At 41.1% G+C, this 26,323-nt stretch overlaps 1 protein-coding gene and 1 long non-coding RNA gene across 2 annotated transcripts in view; both read left to right on the top strand.

The window, feature by feature from the left end:
* The window catches only part of LOC110255830, a 161,953-nt gene that overhangs the window by 55,008 nt on the left and 80,622 nt on the right, over positions 1 to 26,323 (top strand). The gene's annotated exons all lie outside the window — the stretch shown is intronic.
* Positions 17,379 to 25,453, top strand: KCTD12 (potassium channel tetramerization domain containing 12). The gene has a single exon (XM_021065731.1). The coding sequence runs from the start codon at positions 19,494 to 19,496 to the stop codon at positions 20,472 to 20,474; it is 981 nt and encodes a 326-aa protein (XP_020921390.1). The 5' UTR covers positions 17,379 to 19,493; the 3' UTR covers positions 20,475 to 25,453.

Raw genomic sequence — 26,323 nt, 5'->3', positions numbered from 1 at the left:
TAGAAGTGATACCATAGGATATTTGTCTTTCTCTGACTTACTTCACTCGGTATAATAATCTCTAGGTCAATCCATGTTGCTAATGACATTATTTCATTTTTTTTATGGCTGAGTAATAATCCCTGTGTGTGTGTATACTCTATTTTTAGTTTTTTAAGGAACCTCCATACTGCTTTCCATCATTACGTCTTATTTTAAAAATGCAGTATGAGTCAGTTCTCTTTAGGTTGAAGAAACATGTCTCAAAGCAGATCTTGTCTCAACGAGATTTATGAGAGAAACAGGAACAGCAAACAGGAGCCAGGGACCTCAGTAACCAGAACAAGAAACTCGTGCCCTAGAGGCTCTTTCTCTTCTCCTCTCTCCTATTTTACTTCATCCTCTGCTGCGCCAAGTTTCTTATGGTTGGAGTATCCCCTCTGACAGCTGCCCATCAAAGGGGGAAAGAACAGATTCCTCTGCCAGCTCTGGTTCAAGATATCACTTCTGTAAGCTACACTTTCATTGGACAATCTGGGAATAATCCCAAAGGCCAGGGAGTGGGACACAGTGATTGGCCTGGCCTGTGTGTGTATGTGGCAGTGTGATGCCTGCCACTAGAAAAAGGAGCTTGGGGAATAAAAACAAAATAGGTGTAATGTGAATTTCACAATTCTTTTTACATCATGGTCTCAAAGACAGAAGACACATTAGTATGCTTACACTCTCACCAAGGGAATAAAATTTTAGTTGAATTTACATTTAATTTAGGAATGGAAGTATGCACAAATGCTTATTCACAATTTTTCCAATTATTTCTCTTTACCACTGTCATCATCAAACTGTAAGCTATATGATTAAAACTAGTTTCCACTATAAAAGTTTTTAAATGCTCAATTAAGTGAATGTACGCCCAAAGTGCATGAAATACTGTACAATGCTTATGACATCCATCACCGGAAGAAAAGAGAATTTGAGTAGCTGTTTACAGGTATCTTCAAGTTCTTGAAATACTCTCAGTGAAATACAACTTCTTGCTTAAGAAAGCAACAGTCTTTCGCTCAAATGTTAGTAGACTTAGGTAAGTAATTATTAAATAGATTCTCAGTCTAAGAAATGTATTTTGTTTTAACCTTTCACATTTTACTATACATGCTTTGGGTATTTGTGAAAAGTTCAGAAAATTTCAAAAATATATTCAAGAATTTCTAAGTTCTTGGATACATTGATCATCTATACATTTTATTTGAAAGTATTTAAACACATTAAGTTGACTTAAATCTGTAACCATACATGATAAACACTCATCTCAGGAACTGAAGATGCCAGCTTCGGTGTTTTATGTGCCTGAAACCCTTCCAGTCAGCTCCCTGGTGGATGCAGCTCATACTTTCTACCACTAGGTGCTACTCTTCCTCCATCACATATGAATCTAGCGTCTGAAAAGCAGCCTTGTGGATGCAAAACCAACAAACTTCTCCATCTCCAGGCTACTCTTTAAACACAAGATACAACTTTACCTTGAATATTTCCCCTTTTTTATAACCATACATTGTTTTGAAAGCATTGACCAAACACTCTACACCACAGAAAGTGCAATTTATTTCTGCCTTGTGTAGCATTGTCCGTCACCACATGTCAGGAAACTAGCAATATACCCTTGGTTGCTTTTAATTCTTCTTCCTCAAAGGAAGTGACAGGGTTATAATTTCATTAAAGAGACAGTCAACATGCTCATTTTTCTCCCTGAAAAGATGATATTTTAATATCTAAACAATTTTACATGTGAGATAATAAAATACAAAATTCTAAGTTATTGCTTATGTATTATCAATCACCCAAAGAAATTACTACTGATAATTCCTGTACATCCATGAAAGAGGGAAATGTATAGAATATGTTTATAGGTTCCTGCTAAATGTTTTGAGATGGAAGATAAGCAGCTGATAGGGATCCTCTTTGTTGAACTTATGTGGGAGCAATTCTCCTACCCTCTGGCCTATAAATGAACAGTAAACATTTTTGAAGATGAAGAGGACTAAACCACTCTCATATTTATGTCCACTGGACCCTCTTGAGGAAACATGTATACATTTTACCAAAGCATATGATTTTAAATTCCGTAATTCTAAATATTGGAACTTAATTTTTTCTCCCCAATGGAGCAACAAATATGAGGCAGGAAATAATTGAAACTAAGCAAATAGTGATTTAAAAATTAAAACAAGCTGACCAGGCAAATTAGATACTTGGATCATATTTATTTGCATCTTCCCTCAGATTCACTCATCCAGTTTAGCTGTTCATGCACTGTCTCATTCATTCATTTATTCACTGAACAGACTTTTAGTGGGTGAGCCCATGTATTTCAGATACAAAAATAAAATGAAATGGCCTCTATTTTGTGGAGGCTTAAAGTTTAGGGTACAGTGGGGATAACAAGGAGAAAGATTTGTTAATTTGTTAATTTGACAATTGACAAGTGACAGCTTATTTTATTTGGACATAACAACAGGATATGACCATAGAATCTTTTGATGGCTTTAACACAAGTGGATGAAAACGTTCCACCATCTGGGTAGATGTGTTGCTGGACCTGCTGGTGGCTTGCTGTCCATCACCTGATAGTCCTCCGGGTAGAACTGCTTCCACCTGCCCACTCTTGTTATGCTACTGCACTGGGTATGGTCACATGACTAAGTTTTGGCCAAAGAGACTGATATGAAAATGTTGGACAGCACCTCTGGGAAGGTGAAAGGCCAGGCATTGCCTACTTTCCTCTTGGCCACCAGCATGTGCCATGGTCAGGAGTAGTGAGATCTATTCCTATTCATTGTAATGGGGTCAAGCACTAGTTTTTGTTGTATTCAAATCTGTTGAGTCTAGTTTCCCTGCTAAGAATCTATTTTGATTATAGGAATAAGCACCTACTTTTTGTTTTCACTTTGGAAATAGAACAATAATATTAAACCAGACAGAAATAAAAGAGAAACAACATAATGATCAAAGCTGTTCAATCCCTTTCACACAAGCAAGAGTGCAAGTCACCAACAAAGGTTACTTTTGAAGGTGGAAGGAGAATTTAAGTGAAAGGAAAGTTGATTAATGCAGGAGAAGCTGGAAAGCCTCGCTCTGAGGGTGGACTTGGAGCTGCAGCCTTCAGACATGTGATGTTGATAAAGGAGGCAAAAGATACTGAGAGACTGAAAAGGCAAGAGGTGGGAAACATCTTCCCTTTATCTCCTCTTGGTTAGAAACCCCATTATATGCTCTCCTGCCTCCCTGAACTCCTTATTTGAGGAGAAAAGAATTTCGAAGGCTACTCCCACGGCTTTTAAGTGCTATTTTGAGCAGGCCCTACTCATGGCCTCCTTTCCCTTCTTGCACAAGTTGGATTCATTCTATCCTTTTAATCACTCCCTTGCCTACACCTTCATCTCCCTCCCTGGGTAAATCCAACTCTTAGCTTCACCTGAGTAGCTGGAAATAGCTGGAGGAAGAAAACATAGGCCTTTTGATGGTTCTGCAGAGGGTGCATTATTACGGCTTTATCCTGCTGGTAGGACAAAAAAAGAGTTCGCTCACTACTTCTCTGGATTGAATATCTGAAGGTTTGCTCAGAGTGTTTAAATACCTAACACACATTAGTATAAATTTCGCCACCCTAAAGTGTTCTGACAAAGCAAGCAGGGATAGTCATTTGGTCGGTTGAAGTTGCTGTCTAACTAGGAAAAATATTATTCTTAAGTTAAAAAAGAAGAGCTTATTTGAAACATTTGAAACATTAAATAAATGGTTATACCAATATTTTAAAGACATTCAGTTTAAGGAGGTTGAATATGCATACATTATTCTATAATATTATTTTTCTTAGTAAACTCTTTTAGGTGGTATAAAGGAAAAATTTAATTAAGTCCAGGTGATTTTTTTAATCAGTTGAGTTCTCATTCATTCAACCAATATTTGTTGAGTGTACATTATGGGATGTGATAAACATGGAGTTGCTTATTTACTGTAAAATTAGTTTATTGCCTGTCTGCATTCTCTGCTGAGAATAGGAACTCTGCCTGCCTTAGACAGAGCTGTCTCCCCACAACTCAACACAGTGCCTTACATGTGATGGGCATACAACAGCTCCTTCCACTGACTGAAAGAGCATCCCTGAATACCTAGGCAGTGTAGGATGGGTCAGTGTAACTTCTAGTTAGGTGGCTAGAAGGGTCATAAAGGTGATGAAGATTGTTTCAGGAAAAGGGATCAGATAATCCAAGCATATATAAAATTCTTAATCATGGAAAAACTATCCCAACCGTTGTTGGGATATGTGAAGGACGCCCGGTTTATATTAAATTGGGTAAGATTAAGTTAAATTTCCAGATTGTGACAATATCACCCATTGGGACTGAATGAAACTGTTTCTTCCTGTCTTTAGTATCTCTGTGGATGAGATATTTGTAAATGCAGGGCTGTAGAATGTTTGGGGGCGTGGACCAAGGGTAAATGATCAGAGGGCTGATGATATTTTGACTGCTTCATTTAAAAAAAAAAAATTTTTTTTTTTAGATTTTATTTTTTAGATTTTATTTCTTAGGGAAGTTTTAGGTGTACAGAAAAATTGAATAGAAAGTGCAGTGTTCTCCCCCACGCTCCACTGTTTCTTCTATTGTTACAGCCTTGCATTGGTGTGGTACATTTGTTACAATTGATGAACCAATATGAATATGTTATTATTCACAAAAGTCCATATTTTACCTTAGGATTTACTCTGCATTGTACAATTCTGTGGATTTTGCCTATTGCATAATGGCTACTTCAGTTTTTATCTAGCATAATGGCTAAATCATCTGAGGTCTTGGTAGAATGAACAGGTGAGAAACCAATATAATTAAAAATCAATTTGTACGATAAAATGATTTAAATTATGTGGTTTGGTGCTATATTATTTAATAGGTTTTTACTTCCATTGTAATGTATTTACAAAAGCAGATTTTTATTAATAAATGTTCACTTGTTATACTTGGATTTATTAAAATAAATGAAGAAGACGGATTATCAAACATTTTGGAAATATTTGATGATAATGAGAGTATTACCCTTGATTTAACAAGAAGAAGAAAATTATGCTGTTTTTCAAATCTGGACATCAAATAAGACAGGGCTTATTTGACTTATAACATCAAATAACAGATTATTGGCATGATTGGTCTACTGGTTGCCATATATCCTGACACACAGGGAGTGTTTAAGATGTACATACCCCTATGATTACCATTATGAGTTCTCTAATATTAGAGGTGTTAAGTTTTTTCTTTTTTTTTTTTTTTTGTCTTTTTGCCTTTTCTTGGGCCGCTCCCCTGGCATATGGAGGTTCCCAGACTAGGGGTTGAATCGGAGCTGTAGCTGCCAGCCTAGGCCAGAGCCACAGCAACGAGGGATCCGAGCCGCGTCTGCGACCTACACCACAGCTCACAGCGATGCCGGATCCTTAACCCACTGAGCAAGGGCAGGGATCGAACCCCCAACCTCATGGTTCCTAGTTGGATTCGTTAACCACTGCGCCACGACGGGAACTCCTTAATCAAGTTTTAAACCCTGAAAATGGGAGAAAAGATTAGAAAAAAAACAGTGCTTTTTTTTTTTTTTTTTTTTTTTTTTGCTATGCCTGTGGCATTTGAAAACTCCTGGGCCAGGGATTGATCCCGTGTCACAGCAGTGATTTGAGCCACAGCAATGATAGCAGTTGATCCTTAACCTACTGAGCCACCAGGGAACTCCAACAGCACCTATTTTTGCATAAGAAGGTGGTGAGGAAAGCTGTTCTCTGAAACTGTAGAATCTTACAAAGGAAGTAGAGATCACCTAGTGCAGCTTTTTAACCCATGTCATGAGTCCCTTCTCTGTTGCTGTCTTTGGTGGGTGTATAGCTTAGATGTACAGCAGAAACGGGAACCCACTCTTGTTGAAATCACCTTTCCCATCGGTGGGTTCTAGTGGGCACTTGCTATTCAAAATGTTTTTCTTAAGCTAAACTTGAATTTTTCCTTTTAATAACTTCTACCTATAAGCCTTAGTTTTCCCTTTAGTCTTGAAAAGACTACAGCTGCCATGCCACCTCTTACAGTATTCCCTTCTATGCTCTTCTACTACCTTCTAGGCTAAAATTAAAAAAAAAAAATCTCTTTCCATTTTACTGTTTTTGTTACATTGTTTTTAGATTCCTCACAACCTTACTTACACTCCTTGAAAATCCACTCTTGCATATTAAAATAATTTTTTCTTTACTTATTATTATTTGTGATGAGGACACTTAACATAAGACCTACCCTCTTAGCAAAACTTTTAGTATTCAAGTGTTGGGAAATATAGGCACTATGCTATGCTATAGATTTCCAGGACTTATTCATCTTGTATAACTGAGATATTATGCCCTTTGACTAATATGTCCCCGTTTCCTCCTTCTCCCAGCCCTTGCTCTCTGCTTCCATGAGTTTGGCTATTTTAAATTCCTCACCTCAGTGGTACTATGTAGTGTTTTTCTTCTGTGTATGGCTTATTTCACTTAGCATATTGTGCTCCAGGTTCATCAATATTGTCCCAAATGGCATGAGTTCTTTCTTTTTAAAGCTCAATTATATTCCATTGTATGTATATACTACATTTTCTTTATCCATTGATGAACATTTAGGTAATGAAAGCAAAAATAGACAAATGGGATTACATCAATCTAAAAAGCTTCTGCACAGCAAGGGAAGTCAATAAAATGAAAAGGAAACCAACAGAATGGGAGAAAATATTTGCAAACTGTTTATCTAATAAGAGGTTAATATCCAAAATATATGAGGAACTCCTTTCCTCAATAGCAAAAGAAGAACATCCTAACTAAAAAACAGGCAAAGAAATCAGACGTTTCTCCAAAGATCATCCAAATGGCCAAGTAGTATATGAAAAGGTGCTCAACATCACTAAGCATCAGAGAGATGCAAGGCACGGCCACAGCAAGGTAACTCTGAAGAGTGCGATGTCTACATTAAAACATACAGGATGCAGGTTTACTATCAGTTATTGTATTTTTATCATTGCATGCCCAACTTTTCGCTGAAACATGAGGAATTTGACTTGAGTAATTTCTAAGGTCCTCTCTAGTTTTTTAAAAAGCTATTGTATTTGGGTGTGTGTGCATGTGTTATGTTACATGCATGCCATCTTATTGGCTTCTTGAACTTGTAGTTGATGCAGAGTGCCAAGTAATTTTTTACCTGAACATCTGCGAAGCTGCATCTTAAGCAACTGCATGATTTTACATTTATCCTTATTATAGCCTCTATTGTTTGTTTCTCTGTGTTACTGAAGCCCATGTGGATGATTTTGAATGTTAATTCCCTATTTGTTGGATTAGATGCCCACATGTGCATTTAGTTTTTTATTTTAATTCATTTAATTGTTTTTTGAATTTATTTATTTATTCTGATTTATTAAAATACTGAGTTTATTTCACATGTTTTTAAAAATAATTCAGTGAATTTTATTGTATTTATAGTTGTACAGCCATCATTACAAAGTAATTTTAGAAGCTATCCATCCCAAACCTCCAGTCCACCCTTCCCTCCCCTCCACCTGTCCCCTTTGGTAACCAGAAGATTTTCAAAGTCTGTGAGTCTGTTTCTGTTCTGCAAATAAAGTCATTTGTATCCTTTTTTTTTAGGTTCCACATATAAATGATATCATATGATGTTTGTCTCCCACTGTCCAGCTTCACTTAGTATGATAATCTCTTTTGTCTTCTTTGTCTTCCAACACAACATTTTCCATTTTTTCATGTGCAAACTGTTTTTACCTATGTCAATTAAAAATTTTTTTATTACTTAATGAATTTTATTACATTTATAGTTGTACAGTTATCACAACCAAATTTTATAGCATTTCCATCCAAAATCCTCAGTGCATCCCTCCACCCCCAACCTGTCTCATTTGGAAACTATAAGTTTCAAAGTCTGTGAGTCAGTATCTGTTCATTCTGTCCTGTTTTTAGATTCCACATGTCAGTGACAGCATTTGATGTTTGCGTCTCATTGTCTGACTGACTTCACTTAGCATGATGATTTCTAGGTCCATCCATGTTGCTACAAATGCCAGTATTTTGTTCCTTTTAATGGCAGAGTAATATTCCATTGTGTATATATACCACATCTTCTTGATCCACTCCTCTGTTGATGGACATTTAGGTTGTTTCCATGTCTTGGCTATTGTATATAGTCCTGCAATGAACATTGGAGTATGTGTGTCTTTTCCCGTGGTGGACAGAATGAACTTCTTTGCAGAACAGATACTGACTCACAGACTTTGAAACTTACAGTTTCCAAATGAGACAGGTTCAGGGTTGGGGGATGCACTGAGGATGCCCAGGAGTGGGATTGCTAGATCCAATGGTAGTTCTACGTTTAGTTTTCTGAGGAATCTCCATACTGTTTTCCAGAGTAGTTGCACCAATTTACAATCCAACCAACAGTGTAATAGGGTTTCCTTTTCTCTACACCCTCTCCAGCACTTATTATTTGTAGACTTTTGGATGATGGCCATTCTGGCTGGTATAAGGTGGTACCTCATTGTGGTTTTGATTTGTATTTCTCTAATAATGAGTGATGTTGAATATCTTTTCATGTGTTTTTTTGGCCATCTGTATGTCTTCTTTGGAGAACTGTCTGTCTAGATCTTCTGCCCATTTTTTGATGGGTTGTTTGTTTTTTCGGTGTTGAGCTGCAGAAGGTGTTTGTAAATTTTGGAGATTAATCCCTTGTCAGTGGCTTAATTTGCAAATATTTTCTCCCATTCCATGGGTTTTGTTTTGTTTTGTTTAGGGTTTCCTTTGCTGTGCAGAAACTTTTAAGTTAAGTCCTATTTGTTTATTTTTGTTTTTATTGTCATTACTCTAAGAGGTAGATCTGAGAAGATGTTGTTGTTTATGTCAGAGAGTGTTTGGCCTATGTTTTCCTCTAAGAGTTTTATAGTATCTTGTCTTATATCTAGGTCTTTAATCCATTTTGAGTTTATTTTTGTGTATGGTGTTAGAGAGTGTTTTAATTTCATTCTTTTCTGTGTGGCTGTCCAGTTTTTCCAGCACCACTTATTGAAGGGGCTGTCTTTCTTCCATTGTATATTCTTCCCTCCTTTGTCATAGATTAGTTGACTGTAGGTGAATTCATTTAATTGTTGATAAAATAAAAGGTCTGTAGAAAAGAGCTAAAGCAAACTCTTATTTCCAGCTTTTCTCTTCAGTTCAACATTGTTCCATTCATCAACAATCTTTGAATAGATCTGTCTTAACAATGTATCCTTTTTTTTTTTTTTTATGTCTTTTTACCTTTACTTGAGCCACTCCCGTGGCATGTGGAGGTTCCCAGGCTAAGGGTCCAATCGGAGCTGTAGCTGCTGGCTTACGCCACAGCCACAGCAGCACGGGATCTGAGCCACGTCTGCGACCTACACCACAGCTCACGGCAATGCCAGATCCTTAACCCCCTGAGCAAGGCCAGGGATTGAACCTGCAACCTCATGGTTCCTAGTCAGATTCGTTAACCACTGTGCCACAAGGGGAACTCCCAACAATATATCCATCTTATTGATTACATTTCTTTAAAGTGTCCAAAAAGATATCAGGAATGATCTTTCAAATCCTTGCAAAAATATAGTATACTGTGTCTACAGTATTACCATATTTTGTGAGGTTAACAATGCCATTCAAGAAGGGAGAGTGTTTTGTTTGACCTGACTTACCCAAGGTGAGCTCGTTATGTCTCTGGAAGGCAATTCTCTCTATCTCTCTCTCAGAAACACATCTATTTAATCATCCATTCTGGAATTTTTGTGGGGAGGAATGTTAAGTTGTCTAGTCTTTATTTTTTGGGAACCATCTTTTCTTTTCTCTTTCTTTGGAAAGCAGAATATTTGATTGTCTCATTCATGAATAGAAAAGGTCATTGCTTTGATACCCCCTTCATATAGAGCCTAGAGAAAGAAGACATGCAAAGGTATGTAGTGGGTGGGAAAAGTGATTTTTGGAGGGAATTTGTTTAGTTACAAAATGCTTTCTTTATGATTTCCTCATGCCTTTTTAATAGGGTTGTTAATAAATGATACATTGAAGATGAATAAATAATAGAGAACATCTTCATTAATGAGTGAGCATTTGTGTGCCTGGTGCACTGGATCCAAACCTGGTTTATCTCTCTGCTCATGGTACCATAGATACAGCAAAGGGTCTCCTCCTCCCCCAAACCAACAAGGCTGAGAGTGGAACTACTATAGCTTCTCTGTCAAAAATAGCTTGGACTCCACAAGTCTGCCTGAAATTTGATCATAAATACAGGGGGACTAAGAAGACTAAACTTGCCCACAGATACTCTTACACTGTAATGAGTAGAGGTCAGTTCTTCATAGCTTATAAAGCTATGGCTTCTTACTAATGAACAGGCATCTTTCCTCAAAAGAAGCCGTTTTGCTTCTAATAAAACACTGGAAAGTATGATGGTTAATTTTATGTGTCACCTTAGCTAGTCTATGGTGCCTAGCTGTTTGGCAGCTAGTTTAGATGTTGTCATGAAAGTATTTTAAAGACATGATTCACACAATCAGTAAGCTTTAAGTAAAGGAGATTGTCCTTGATAATGCAGGTGGGTCTCATCCAGTCAATTGACAGTCATAAGGACAAAGAATTGAGGTTTCCCAGAGAAGAAGGAATTCAATGTCGATGTAGCATATGAATCCTGCCTGAGTTTCCATCCTCCCCACCGGCCCTGCAGATTTTAGACTTAAGGCTCTAACTTCAACTCTTGCTTGAATTTGCAGCCAGCTGGTTTGCCATACACACATCCAACTTACCAGCCCCCAATTTCGCAACTCAATTTAAGGAATTTAATCAATCTGTATATCTATCAATTAATAGGTATAGATAGATATAAATATAATGTATAGATACAGATATGCATCCTTTTGGTTCTGTTTCTGTAGAGAACACTGACTGGCAAGGAAGGTGACTTCCCTCTCTATGATCTTCACATGTGACATGTGGAACTCCTGATGGCTCCTGCCATTGCTGGCCATTCACTTTGCTTTCTCACACTTTCTTATAGATCATGGACCATCCTTGACTTCCAGCAAGAGCAGGAGCATAGTAGCCACTTCAAAAATGCTTGAAGGGATGTTGAGTGGAATTTTAAAGAGGAGCTAAACTTCCCCTGCACTGTTGATATTTCTTCCAGCAAAATCTGCTACAGTGATGCAGTCTACATGTGTGTCTTCCTCTTGTGCCTCATTGCAGCCTGGGAGCTACTGGGAAATGGCTGCAATAAGGCACAAGAGGAAGACACACATGTAGACTGCATCACTGTTGCCCTTTGGGGTGGCGTTTTTGCTGCTCTGCCCTCTTTTAGTCTTAGCTCTTCATCAACTCCTGGCATAGGCCTCCTTAAAGCACCTCTGCCCATTTCTACCCAGGCTTTCTCTCTCAGGTGTTGCCATGGCTGAACTTGTAGTTAGAGATAAAACTAAGCTATGTTAGTAATTGGCACATGGGATGCAAAGTCTAGGATGAGAAATAAGCTCTAAAGTGCAGAGTTCCAAGCTGTCTAGATTTTTACTACATCTTCCAGCCAAAGAGCAAGTTTGTGAGAAACGAGTAACTCCTGGGAAGAATGAGGAACTGCCAATGAAATGCCATCGACTCTGCCCATTTTTGATGCTGCCAAAGAGGTGTCATCCATGAGAAAGAGCAGTAAAAGCTAGGAGGAGAGACTCAGCAAAGAACTGATTGGACTAATGAAGTCAGTGGAGAGAGAGGAGTGGGAGGGTGGAGGCAGAAACTTATGTTTATGATGTGTCCATTATGTGCTAGACACTATGAAATGAAATGCTTTATATCATCTCATTTAAACCCACTAGAGTCTGATGAAGTAGCGTTTTTGCTTCATTCTCAAAGAGCTGAAGTTCAGAATATATAAATAACTTTGTCTGATATCTTAGATTTTAAGCAACAAAGCCTTAAGTTCCCTGGTGGCCTAGTAGTCAGGGATCTGGTGTTGTCACTGCTGTGACATGAGTGAAATCCCTGGCCTGGGAACTTGTGCATGCTGTGGCTGGGGGCCAAAAAAAAAAAAAAAAAAGTAACAAAGCCATAAGAATAAGAGGTTCTTCCAACTCCAAAGGGTATGGCTTTTCTCATCTACATTTTACTGTGGGAAAAGAAACTGATTTTCTAAAAACAAATCATCTTGAGTAATATAAAATTTAGCATCGTTTGAGGCTATTTCCCTACTGTGAAATATCATGCATATTTCTCCATTAACTGGAAAGCAAATTGGGGAAAGGTGTTTTTCCCCTCTTAATTATATCAAGCAAATGATCTTACAATTACATAAGTAGTTGCCCATTATTGTCTAGCCTGTAGCTTGGCTTCTTGTCCAAACCTCACAGTGAAATATGCAGACTTTCTGGAACCACATATTAAAATCTTTGCGGTTGAATCAGCCTTTCTTCTTTCTGAGTAACCTAAACTCAATGCTATTCAGCAGAGAATTCCGGGGATGAGAGTTTTAAAACCCAATGTCAAAAGGTGGTCACCTGATAATCGTTACTTTAGTTTCACACTCATGAAAACGGGCCTTGTCCTCATTATGCTCAAACATGTGGGTGTGTCCTGCAGTGTGGTGCCCTGCATTATACCCTTGTAAAGAGAGATCAACCTGAGATTTGGCATAAGTATAAATTAATGCAATGTTGTTCTTGTGAAACCTAGCCCTGAAGGAAATTCCTAAACAGATATGCCAAAAAACATGGGTGATTCTGATATCTCTCCAATAGGAATAGAGTCCCCAAGGTGATTATGTTGAACGACCACCTTCACTGGAGGTGTTAAGTTGAAGAGCACTGAATGCAGAGTCAGGAAGCACCCATTTACGTGCCAGCACTGCCTCCCAGCATTCTGGTGCTGAGAGGCTATGTCGGTCACCTATCCTCTCTGAGCTTCTTTCTTCATTTGTGACATGGTTGAATAACACCTCTTGAAATTGTGATAATCAAGTGAACCTGAAGATATGAAAGTCCTCACATTAGTGAAGCACCAGAATAGAATGTGATAACTCATTCATGGTTAACTTCTAAGTTTAATAACACAATTTGAAACCAAAACCTTCAGATTCATAGGAAACACCGGTGATGTTAATAATTAGCCTTGGTCAGAATTCCAGAATCACTTGTGTGTGACAGCCAGTTATTTTTGTGCTCAGATTGAAATCTAATGCCACAAGTATAATACTTTGTTCAATTTTACAAGTCCCAGAAGACCAGTGGATGCTGCTTGCCTTTGAATAATGGAACCTAGGTCTCAACTCACTTTATGCTAGTCCAGAGAAAATGAGGTCAGAATAAAATATACTGAGAACCTGGTACTTTGCAAACCATAACGGTATTTTAGAGAGCCAGAAATAAAATCATATTTATTGTGTGTCGGACTCGGGTGAAGAATAGGACAATAGTGTGTCCATCCTGTCTGTGGGTTCAGTGCGTCCTTGTGGGTTCCTACCTGATGCAGGATTTTGCCATCAATAGAAGGAGAAATGAGAGCCAAGGATTTAACTCCTTCCTAATTCTAGTTCTTTCACAGTAGCTACCTGGAGGTTCTGGTTATCAGTCCTGTAGGTCATAAGCCCATGAATGTTGGAATACCGTTCGTGTCCCTAGCAGGAATAAAGGGCTGCATTATCCTGGTCACATTTACCTTACCTCTCTTTGCCTTGGCCTTGTCATCTGTAAAGTGGGGGAAATTATAGAACCTGTTTCTTCCCTACATATAAGCCATTCATAGAAATGTTTATATATATATATATAGTTATATACAGACAATGTTTAGAAGCAGATTCTAAAGTTAAACTGTCTTGGTTCAAATCCCAGCTCCATCAGTTATTTGCTCTTATAATCTAAAAATCAGGTAATAGGGAGTTCCCGTCGCGGCGCAGTGGTTAATGAATCTGACTAGGAATCATGAGGTTGCAGGTTCGATCCCTTGCCTTGGATCCCTGGCCTAAGGATCTGGCGTTGCCGTGAGCTGTGGTGTAGGTCACAGACACGGCTCGGATCTGGTGTTGCTGTGGCCCTGGTGTAGGCCAGTGGCTACAGCTCCGATTAGACCCCTAGCCTGGGAACCTCCATATACTGCGGGAGCGGCCCTAGAAAAGGCAAAAGGACAAAAAAAAAAAAAAAAAAAAAAAAAAAAAAAAAAGTCAGGTAATAATAACCTCATAGAGTTACTGTGAGAAATAAAGGTGCTAATACAGGTATAGTTCTATTAATTGGGCTGGCACATAGTAAGTATTATATAAATGCTCGCTATCACATTATTGTTTCCTGGAAAAGCTTCAAATACTGTTTATAAGGATGTAGAAGTGAAAAAATTTTAAATTTCCAACATCATTAACTTTTGTTTCTCAGTTTGGTTCTCAACTACAAAAAATCATATTATAGCAATGTTGGGATTTTCTATTAGACTTAATAATTTGGCAATGTCCCTCACATAACATTTTCTTTCTCTCTTTTTAAGATTAGCTATTGGGATATCTTTCATCAAATCTTCATTAAGATCATTTTATCCCCTGGTTCACTTAAACTTATTTAATCTCTCTGTATCCAATTCTTTTCTCTCCGTGAATGCAAAAAGTCAGTGATTTTTAAAGCCTGCATACAGATAAGATTCACACACATTGGGAGGATGATAAATGAGCTAAACATTCGTTTCGGACAATTTCTGATTCTGTCTCTTCTCCCCTTTCTGTACAGCATTCATTTTAATGTTTCTACCGTTCATTTATTCATTCAGTATTTACTGAGTAGACTTGTCAGGAAACATGATGGGTGTAGGAAATCATGATTCTGACACTTGAATGGTGTTTTATGGTTTACATATTGTTGTCACATATATTAAATTCATTCAGTCCTCAGAGGGGCTCACTTCATTTCACCCCAGTTCTTTCTCCTCTTTTAACTTTATGTTTTTTCTTAATCTTCCTCATTCCGTTCTCAAATCTTTGATGTACAGAATATTTACTCTGTGCTTTTGGATGGGGTGGGGGGTGGGAAGCTGAGTGGAAGAAAAGGCAATAGGTGGGGAAAGAGCTACAAATCAGATGAGAACATAGGTTCAAAGATGTTTCCAATACCCTAAACTTTAGGATAAAAGGACAGAGCACTGCCTCTTATTTAGGAAAGTACATGACACGTGAGAAGGAACAATGACCATCAATGTATCCATCACTAGAAGGTGGATTGAGATGAGACACAGAGCTAGTGGCTTCCCAAATTCTCTCTTACCCTCTGACACTGAAGCATATTTAACATATTGAAGAAACTGAAGAGTTATGACCCTTCCTTCCCCCATCAACACGCAGGACCATAAGTCCCAGCATTAACATTCTCTATCTTACTTCTTCATGACTTTCCAGACACCAACCTGTAGGCAGGAAATAGAACATACAAAATTAACCAGAAAATTATTCCTTCAGTCTCATATCACCTGTTTCATTCATTATTATACCTCTCATGCACAACCCAGACTTTGGTAAGGAAATCCTGATGGTTTCCTGCAGTAGACCACTCTATGGAGGAAGAATATGTGAAGTGATGGAGAATGAAGGGAGGTAGCATCTAGGCACACAGTATCGCTCACATTTGAGCTTATATCTCTTCAGGGGCACGCTGACAATCACAGGATACAAGCAGATGATGCTGTGAGATGTCCCAAGCTCATTCCTAACCCAGACCCCTTTCACGTGCTTTGCCCTCAGCCTAGAATGCTCTTTCTCCAGAGCTTCCCATGTGGTCTTTCTTATTATTCAGCTCAAAGCCACTTTCATGGAGAGGCTCCCAGCCAGTCTGTATAAAGCAGTATCCCTGTACTCTGTCCCTCTATCCCATTTCACAATTTTATTTTATTCATGGTTTTTAATCTCCCTGAAGTGGATTACCTTATCTATGTATTTATTATATATCTCTCTCACAAGACTCTAAGCCCCAAGAGGGTAGAGATCATTTTTTTTAACATGTTGCTGGAACATAGTAGTAGACTTTTAATAAATATTGGTGGAATAAACAAGTGAGCAATTAGATATTTATCCAATGCCTATTATATACCAGTTATGTTCTAGGCACTGGGGATGTGGTGATGAATCAAGCTAACTCAAATCTATGACCTCTTAGACTTTGTATTCTTTAAAATTAAAAAAAAATTGTACACAGTTTTTAAAGGTTACTTTCCATTTAGTTATTACAAAATACATCCTTGAGCCTAGCTTATACCCAATAGTTTGTACCTTCCACTCCCCCCTCCCTATGTTGCCCCTCCCCTTCCCTCTCCCCATTGGTAACCACAAGTTCTTTGTGAGTTTTCTTCCTTTTTGTTATATTAATTTGTTGTATCTTTTAGATTCCATATGTAAGTGATATCATACAATATGTGTCTGTCTGACTTATTTCACTTAGTGTAATGTCCCCTAAGTCTATCTCTGTTGCTGCAAATGGCAACATTTCACTCACTTTTATGGCTGAGTAATATCTGAACTTTATATTCTAATGCAGGGAAACAGTAAACAAAATGGGGAAAGGGACGCTGCTTGAGTGGGGCTGTATGTTAAATAGGGTGACCAAGGGAAAGTTTTGCTACAGAGACCCAAAGAAGGAGAGAAGGGAGGTACCTGAACAAGGTGAAGAAGATAAGATGGGGAGGAGAAATGAGTCTTTCAGCAAAGCGAGCAGGATGTGCAAAGGCCCTGAGAAAAGAGTAGGGCTGGAAACGTGGTTAAAGCAGTGAGCGCCTGAGATAGTGGCAGGGGATGGGTCTGAGAGGTCCTCAGGGGACAGCCCCAATCTCGTAGAGTTTTGTAGGCATTGGCGGTTTGGGTTTTACTCTTTTTTTTTTTTTTTTTTTTTTTGTCTTTTTGCCTTTTCTAGAGCCGCTCCCCTGGCATATGGAGGTTCCCAGGCTAGGGGTAGAATCAGAGCTGTAGCCACTGGCCTACGCCAGAGCCACAGCAATGCGGGATCCGAGCCGCGTCTGGGACCTACCACAGCTCACGGCAATGCTGGATCCTTAACCCACTGAGCAAGGCCAGGGATCGAACCCACAATCTCATGGTTCCTAGCTGGATTCTTGCGCCACGACAAGAACTCCTGGGTTTTACTCTTTGTTGAGATGAGATGCCAGTGAGGGGCTTTGAGCAGAGTGACATGATCTGACTTAGGTTATAATAGGATCCTTCTTTTTGTTCTGGTGATAAAACACTGTAGGAGGCAAAGGTGGAAGCAGGGTGGTGGTGAAACATGTGAATAGCCTGGAAGAATTCTGAAGGCAGAACTGACAGGATTTGCCGCTACAATGAAAAAAGTAATGGTACAAAATTATGTACAAAATTGATACAAAGAAGGCTTTTCTTGGATTTACAGAAAAGAGACTTTTTTTTTCCCCCCAGGTCTGTGACACTGATATAACAAATAGTAGCACAGCCACCTAGGCATTCAGCATGGGAACTTGGAACTTTTGTGTCAGCTGTTATTATATCAAAGACAAAACCAACCAAACAAAAAAGCGTGGTCAAATAAATTCAGTACCAAAATCTGTACTTGCAATTAAGTGAGCTGGTTTGGGGCTTGATCTTAGTACACTGACATGAAATGAGATAATTGTTCAGCAGACGTAAACCTTTTAAGTGAAAATGACACATCCGTGAGGGGACTGTAAAGCTCATTGGGTAGTTATGTAAAAGGGGAAACATTTTTATCAAGAACAAAGATCTCGCCTGATATATACTGATTTGACAGTCTGTTTTTCAAACTTGATCTGATAATTCCTTAGATCTCTGACCCTTGCCTACCCGGTGACACTGATGGCGCTTTGGAGCCTACTCAGCCTTGCGTTCTTCTACCAGTGAGGCCACATAGCTGGTGCACAATAGATACTCATCGACTTGCTGATTAGACATCCTTCACCACCCACTCTTCCGTCCCCTTTCTGCGGTTCTCAGGAGCACTTTATTTACCAAAGTCAGAGATCAGATCATCACTCACAAATGCGAAATTTCAGAATGCGTGGGGGTTAGAGCAGGTGGAAGGAGCCATTCAAGGCCCCACCCGCCACGTGGTAACGGGCGAATGAGAATGTGGAGGGAGCAGGAGTTAGAAGACCACAAGGGATCTGGAGAGGGCCTTCCAGTGTTCGAGGACCCTGAGACTAGAAGGAATTTAGAGCGGGATGAACGGAGTGACCCAGGCCCGAGGGAGCAGGGGCACTGCACCTCTGGGAGGATAAAGACGCAGAGGTTGAAAGGGAGGTTCTCCAAATTACATTAGATCTTCTAACCCTCCAAGTCTCAGAACGCGATTCACCTGGGGCCACGGAGACGGAGCCTTCCCTTTAGGCCTCGGCAAACACGTCCCTTCAGGCTCAGCAGGAGGCAGCGTCCGCTACCTAGAGGGGAACGCGCCCCGAAGCCACTGCTTTAACTCACCCAAGTTCCCCCACTGCTATTTCAGCCCATTTCCTCCAATTTTGAGGTAGTCCCAACTAACGAGCTTGCGTCTTTACCCAGAAAATCCTGCAGCGGGATACCGAGGTTAACTTTTTGTTTGTAGGGATTTTTTTTTTTTTTTTTTTCCCGAGGCTACACGTCCTAGCGAACAAAATCTAGCTGCCTCCGGGCTGAAGCGGGCCCACCCCAGCGGGAGGTCTTTCCATATTTTTGGTCTCTGGAACTTTCAGCAACGCGGCGATCGGCGTGTTTACGAAGAGGCACAGTTCCCGTGTTCAAAGCGGCTAGGTGGGGGGAGGAGGGGCGGTCAGGCACTTCCACTCTTCGGGTGAGGAGAGCCTGAAAGTTTACGTATTCCTTCCACTGGCCCCGGAGCGCTTAGGAGGGAAAGGGGCGTTCTGATTGCCTCTTCAAAGAAGGCTCCTCTGCCGAAGCGCAGATCCCAGGCTCCGTCCACTCTGGAAGAGGATGAAAGTTGGGCGGGAGCGGGAAGGGGATGGAGCGCGGGTCGAGGAGGGGTGGGGAAGTCGGGGCGCCCGGGCGGCGCGCGAGCCGGGGTGGAGCCAGCAGCTGGCCACGGCGTCAGCGTTTAAGATGCAAATCGATTCACCGCTCCACCGCCCCCTCCCGCCTAGGGAGCGAGGCTCCGCCGCTCCGCAGCCGCCCCCGCCTCCTGCGCGCAGCGGCGCTCGGGCGGGCGGCTCTACTTAAGCGGCGTGCGGGCCGCCACCCGGCACTCCCCTGGAGCGCGCGGGCGAGGCAGGCAGAGCGCAGCGGGGCTCGCGGGGGCGCACAGCGGCGCGCTCGCAGGGTGCGCTCGGCTCCGCGCGGCTCTCGGCTGCAGCGGCGGCAGTGGCCGGGGCGCAAGGCTGAACGAGCGTCCGGGAAAGCGGCGGCTTCGGCGCGCGGCCCGGCTCCTGGCCACTGCCCTAGCCCGGCCACCTCTTGGCCATGGCTCTGGCGGACAGCACTCGTGGATTACCCAACGGGGGCGGCGGCGGCGGCAGTGGCTCCTCGTCGTCCTCGGCGGAGCCGCCGCTGTTTCCTGACATCGTAGAGCTCAACGTGGGGGGCCAGGTGTATGTGACCCGGCGCTGCACGGTGGTGTCGGTGCCCGACTCGCTGCTTTGGCGCATGTTCACGCAGCAGCAGCCGCAGGAGCTGGCCCGGGACAGCAAAGGCCGCTTCTTTCTGGACCGAGACGGTTTCCTCTTCCGCTACATCTTGGATTACCTGCGGGACCTGCAGCTCGTGCTGCCCGACTACTTCCCAGAGCGCAGCCGGCTGCAGCGCGAGGCCGAGTACTTCGAGCTGCCCGAGCTCGTGCGCCGCCTCGGGGCGCCCCAGCAGCCCGGCCCCGGGCCGCCGCCGCCGCACTCGCGGCGCGGGGTGCAGAAGGAGGGCTCTCTGGGTGACGAGCTGCTGCCTCTCGGCTATGCGGAGCCCGAGCTGCAGGAGGGCGCCTCTGCTGGGGCGCCGTCGCCCACCCTGGAGCTGTCTAGCCGCAGCCCGTCCGGGGGCGCGGCTGGCCCACTGCTCACGCCTTCCCAGTCGTTGGACGGCAGCCGGCGCTCGGGCTACATCACCATCGGCTACCGAGGCTCCTACACCATCGGGCGGGACGCGCAGGCGGACGCCAAGTTCCGGCGAGTGGCGCGCATCACCGTGTGCGGCAAGACTTCGCTGGCCAAGGAGGTGTTCGGGGACACCCTGAACGAGAGTCGGGACCCCGACCGGCCTCCGGAGCGCTACACCTCGCGCTATTACCTCAAGTTCAACTTCCTGGAGCAGGCCTTCGACAAGCTGTCCGAGGCGGGCTTCCACATGGTGGCGTGCAGTTCCACCGGCACCTGCGCTTTCGCCAGCAGCACCGACCAGAGCGAGGACAAGATCTGGACCAGCTACACCGAGTACGTCTTCTGCAGGGAGTGAGCTCCCCACACCCCTCGCGACTCCAACGCACCCATTCCCTCTCCTTCCTGGCCGGTAGAGGATTCTAGATTTTTCCTTCCCACCCCGTGTTCTCCCATCCCCCATTCCCACCTCCAGTAGCCGGGCCAGACCCACGATGCTCCCACCCCAAACGCGCGCGCGCGCGTACACACACACACACACACACACACACACACAAACACTTTAAGAACCTGCAGCCGCAGATCCTTTGGGCTTCTTCTCTGGACCCCATTAACCGAGAGAGCCCAGACGTTCCCCTCCACCCCAAGCTTCCTCTGCTCCCTGCCTCAAACCACCCCTCCCCCAGATTGTCCTTGAGTCTGGATCTAGTGGGGCAGTGTGGCCACAGAGTCACCGAGAACCTAGGAATGACTGAATCGTTCCGAACCTGATTGGACCCTGTCCAGTGTGTAGAAGATTCCTTGAAATCTTCTGAAGCCCTGATGACTCATTCGCGGTTTAGGAGATCAGAATCGATAGCACTGACTGAGAATAGTTAGTTTTAAAAGGTCATTCATTACACAGTCTTTTGACCCTCTTTAAAGGTAGGGTTTTAGAAGTGTAGATGGAAAACTCTGGAGCCGGAATTAGAATCCCGCGGAGGCAGCTGAGTGACTATAAATGAATAAAGTTCTAAAAAGTTACAGGTAGAGATAGGAGAAAATCTAGTGTTGGCGCAGTGAAGGAGCGTATGGTTTCCGTGCAGATTTAAAGGTCTTCGCCTGTGGATTAAACTTGTCGAAAGTTCCCCTCCTGCCTGAGGAGGCACCCTTTCTCCTGGGCTCACCGCCAGAAACCCTCGGTTCGACTGGTTGACATGGCAGCCATTGTTGGCAAGAGGGGAGAGAAAGCTGCCGAGGACAAGGGCAAGACAGCCCAGGTCACCAAGTACTGCGGGAGGTTACCTGGCTGTGACTGTAAATGCAGCTGGGTAGTAATGCACGTCGTGGGTATTCGGAAATCCCACTTTTTTGCAGTGAATGGCAGTAGGACCTTAGCTGTTAAGACTGGGGGGGGGGGGAGGAAGGAGGGTAGGAGGGGGTGGGAAGGGAGGAGCAGACATACTCATTGATTATTTGAAAGTTGGAAGTTTGTGCCATCCATTTGAGTTCATGCACATTAACAAAATAGCACACGAAAACATGCAAAGCATTTTATAAAGATTAATTACAGATCTACTCTTACCTGGCAGTTTATTGAACTAACTGTTTTGAGTCCTAATCTTAAAGTTGCTGATGCTTATGTAACCTAACCAAAGAGTAACCCAGTAGGGTTTTAGTTTTTGAACTTTATTTTCGTGTTGATTATAAGCCTTGATTTTAAAGTCCATTTCCTTGAGCAAAATATGTTTGATTTGGATGACTTAAACTTAAATTCTCTCATTAAAAATCCTTCTTTTCTCGAAGCCCAGTCAATGTTGACTTCTGGGCAAGCCTGAAAATGCCACTTTCCTGCAGGTGGTTTGACATTAAGGTGGAATCTTTTCAAGTGACAGAGCTGCGGAGAAATAGATGTGCCAAAGGCTGCCATCTGTAGATAGCTGTAAAGTGGAATATTTTTAAGTGAAGGCAAATAAGTACTTAAAAGTGAGCTGAGCAATAAAATGGTGTTCCAGGTAAATGCAACAGAAACAGAAGGAGACCTGGTTGCCTTATACCTTTACTCTAACTTGGAATAAATCCCCACTGTATATCATATCTACACCGTAAATGAAGGGAAATGAATCCTTGTCTTTCAAACTGTGAGGATCCTTTGAATATTCTGTGATGATGGAGAAGACTTTCCTTTTTCATTTGTTTTAGCATCTTTCTCTGAAGTATGTTTTTAAAAGATTTTTGTAAGGGTCGTTTTTCAGTGTTTAAATTAGTGCTATTTTTTTCTTTTTAAAAATGAATCTTGTACTGTATCTTACTATGTCTATAACAGATGTTAAGAATTGGAACAGTTTTATTCTTAGACTCATGTGATCCAATCTGTATATACCATATATAAACATTTTACACGAATCATTTAGTTTTTTAATTCATTTACTAATGCTGTAAACTTCCCTATATTTACCCCCAGTAACTTGCATCAGATGGTGTATATGCTAAAGCAACATGTTTTAATGAGTTTCTTATATCCTTGTCTATGGGGAAATTGGGTTAGGGAAAAAACAAAAACAACATAATTATAAAGCTGAATTTGCTCCATACTTTTTTGCTTGGATATTTGTTGTATGCTAACATGTTGATTAAACTGTCCACTTAAATCAAGGTACCTGTATTTTTAATCCACTATTTCTTTTTTTTTTCCTAATTGGGAAAGAGAAGGATTTGAGGTCTTTCATTGGAGTTACATTTTTAGAAAAGTAACATTAGCTTTATACACAAAGGCTGTAATTGTAAGGGAGGCGGAAGCAGAAATTCAGGAAGTTGTTATTTGCTTATGTGCATCATATTAGGTAATGCATCAGACTTCACTTTGGTTTGAGGCCTGAAATGCTTTAGGAATGTCGCTCACCAGCCAAAAGTGAGTGGCACAGAAATGTCTCCACCCCATGTAGTGTTCTGTTAGATGGTGCAACACAAAGCGCATAATTGAGAACATCTCGGGACAGATCAAAAGCACTGACAGACATATGGCAAGACTGAGATTCTGATTTTCTTTGTTACATCTGCTCAACTCCGGGAGTCATTGGAAACTGCTTAAGTTTTGTCTCTGCCACTCAAGTCTTAGAAGTTTTATCTTGTAAAACTATTCCACTGCTTTATGCACACATCTCGCTCCCCCCACATCATTGCTGCCCTGCAGTGCACCTCTGCCCCTTTTATTGTCCGAAGACCAGGAATTGAATGGTTAGATATAGTAAAGCAGCCTCTCTTTCTGTGATGACCATCTCCTCTAAAGTTGAAAGCTGATACATGAAAACATTCTACTTTCAGCCCAAAGTAAAGGCCGGGTAGGAAACTCATTTTTACATTGGGTAGATGGTACAGTTGAGGAAAGATGACTTGGCCTGGACACTTTGGGGTCCCTTCTCCACCAGGTGCTTTAGGCCACAGAAGGACCCTTAGTGGTCTGCCAAGTGGGCTGGAGTATTGGTTGTCATCTGTGAGCTTGGATGAGCTCTTGAGGGTCCGTTTGAGTAAGCCCTCCACAAATATTCAGTAACCTGGGAGGGTGTCATAAATTATTCAGAAATTATGACTGTATTAATCTGACTCAGAGTAGCATACATTTACATATATAATGGCTCTCATTACCATTTGGTTCATAAATACTACTGAGTGACATTAGACTTTAATAACAAATTTAGCTTTTTAAAAAGAATTGTTGACAGTGGTGGTTAAAAAAACAGGTACCATATTCAATGCTTTTGCACCAAGTGTTTGACAGGTTGTCTATTTTTTAATACACATCGGCTATGAACCACATTTGTTCTAATATTTCAAATTATATATTGTGGAAAATATTTCTTGAATGTGTGAGGCTTAAATTTTTTCCTCTTTCAATATGATTTTTATTCTTGTGTCTTATTTGGTTTTTGCATTGATAGCAAAGTGATAATTTATAATACTAGCCAAAATTGACTTCTCTTTCAAACCAGATCCATGTATACATGGGGCTTGTTGCTTCTCTGGGTAAATGCTTTATCTGTGAATTTTCAGACAAAATGGGCAACTGGCAATGCTCATAACATATTCCAATTTTTATTGGAATTTTCCATGGAATGTTATTATTACATTAAAGCTATGTAAGGTGAAGCTTTGATAATTTTTTACTTTTAAAATTATGATAAATTCTAATCTAATATTAAAAAAAATTTTTGTACTCCACATGAAAAATGCTAAATTATAGTGCAGGCATTTAGGAAAGTATTGAGGGATTGAATTCCTTAAGAATTTCTTTTCTAGTTCTGAGTCATAAATACTCAATTGACTTAAATTTCTAAAATTGTAAACTGAGTCTTTTTATTGTAAATCTACCATAGTAAAGCCTTTGGAATTTTTTTTCTGCTTTTTCCTTGTTACAACTCATTTAAAAACCGAATTAGTTTTCTTAGGTGACATAAACCTGTCTCTTGAGAAATAAATAAAACACTCTTGTGTTTCCAGTGGCTGTAGGACCTGAAATGTGTTTCCTAGAGACGGAAACACATTCTGTTGAAGTTAACTTTTCTTTGTCACAATTTTGGATAATAAACATCTAAAAGTATTAATGTTTAAAGACTTATATTCTCTACTGGGGCCCTTAAAATTTAGATGGAAGAAATCCAACCAGAATATTTATATTAGAGTATAATCTCATCTGGTAGGATGAACTAGCTGACCATGGATACGTTTTTGTGATTTTTTTCCCCCCAAGTTGTCTTTTCTAACTTTAAATGTGTTCTGAGATATGCGAACATTAATTGTAATGTCAACTATTATACAACTGTCTTTGCAACTTTATAGGCAGGTGAATTTTGCTGTTACTAATGGCCATTCATTTATAATCTCTGAAATAGCATTTGTGGCATTTAATGACAAAAGTTAAAATGTCCATTATGGATGTTAATTCTGAAGAGCCAAATTACATGTTATTTAAATTTTTCTGGGCATCTGAAAAACTCATCTGCTAAACAACGTAAGTTTCCTCAGCGTCATCTAGGATTATGAAATTGTTGCAGATGTTTTCAAAATTGAAGGAGAAAGGGGAAAAAAAATCATTACACAATGATCAGACTTTTCTAATGAAACAGCCAAGAAAATAAAATCCTTCCATATTTCAAAAACTGATGAAGTCTTTTCAGACATATCTGAACTTTGAGAATTTCCTCAATCATCTAAATGCCCTAGAGATTTTGGTTCTCTCTGTTCACAACCAGTTGTATAACAAATGCTCAGTAGTGTTTTCCTCCCTGTGTGTGAAGTAATGAATCATTGGTTATGTGACTTGTTATGTATTCTATTAAACACTAAAGAATAAAACATTCACTCCTTTGATTATTCCTCTTAGCTGGTGGGTGTGGATTGGTTCAAATGCTGGTTCAATTTCATTTAAGTGTTTCTCTAAATACTGAGAATGCTTCCTAAACTGTTGCGGGGCTAATGCCATTGGAAGGACTCCTTGCTAGGAATTGGCCAGTTGGGCCCGAGAGTGAAGGGTGCTCTTTCCCCAGAGTTTATTGTCAAGAATCCTGTTGTCAAGGGGGCTTGTCCTCCACGAGGAGGAAAAATCCTTCACAGATGTTTTCTATGACCTCAGTCTTTGCATCACATGTGAATAATTTTGAACACGGGGAATGTAGGTAGAGAAGACCTCTTCAGGTTTGTAGGGAAAAGGAAAAATAAGAGCTGGGAGCTAGGCCTTAATCAGAAGTACAATACATGAAGACAAAATTCTAAGGAATGTGGGGAGAGGCTCTGCGTTTTGGATATAGGAGTGCTTTCCTGAACCATCCCCAGGCAATGATGTCTCTCTCCTTGAAAGAAAGCCAGGGCCTCCGAGGTTGAGAAATCCCAGAGGTTGGGGCAGGCCACACCAGCCCCAGGCTGCCGGACTGCAGCACAGCAAGCTGGGAGTCTGCTGGTGAGCCAGGAGGGCTTTACCCTTCCTCTTGGCTTTTGCTGTATTTCCCCTAGATAGCTTTTGTTTTAGTTTTTGAAAAGTTTATGGTGAAAGGTTCAGGCAGTATAAGAATGCATATCATAAAGAGGAGATCTCCGTCCTCCAGGAACCCCTAGGTTTTCTCAGGGGTAACCATTGGTGTAACTTTATAAAGACATTCCACATACATGAATGAATGAATACATGAATAAATTCATCCCCCCCCTTTTTTAATTCAGTTGGATTTATACCTGTTC

This window comes from Sus scrofa, chromosome 11 (genome assembly GCF_000003025.6).
Source record: "Sus scrofa isolate TJ Tabasco breed Duroc chromosome 11, Sscrofa11.1, whole genome shotgun sequence".
In the NCBI taxonomy this organism is placed as follows: domain Eukaryota; kingdom Metazoa; phylum Chordata; class Mammalia; order Artiodactyla; family Suidae; genus Sus; species Sus scrofa.
The sequence above is the reverse complement of the archived record's forward strand: the minus strand, read 5'-3'. Positions and strand labels throughout refer to the sequence as shown.

Bases quoted from the DNA above. Each gene is read 5' to 3' on its own strand.
- KCTD12 (XM_021065731.1), top strand. From the start codon at position 19,494: ATGGCTCTGGCGGACAGCACTCGTGGATTACCCAACGGGGGCGGCGGC.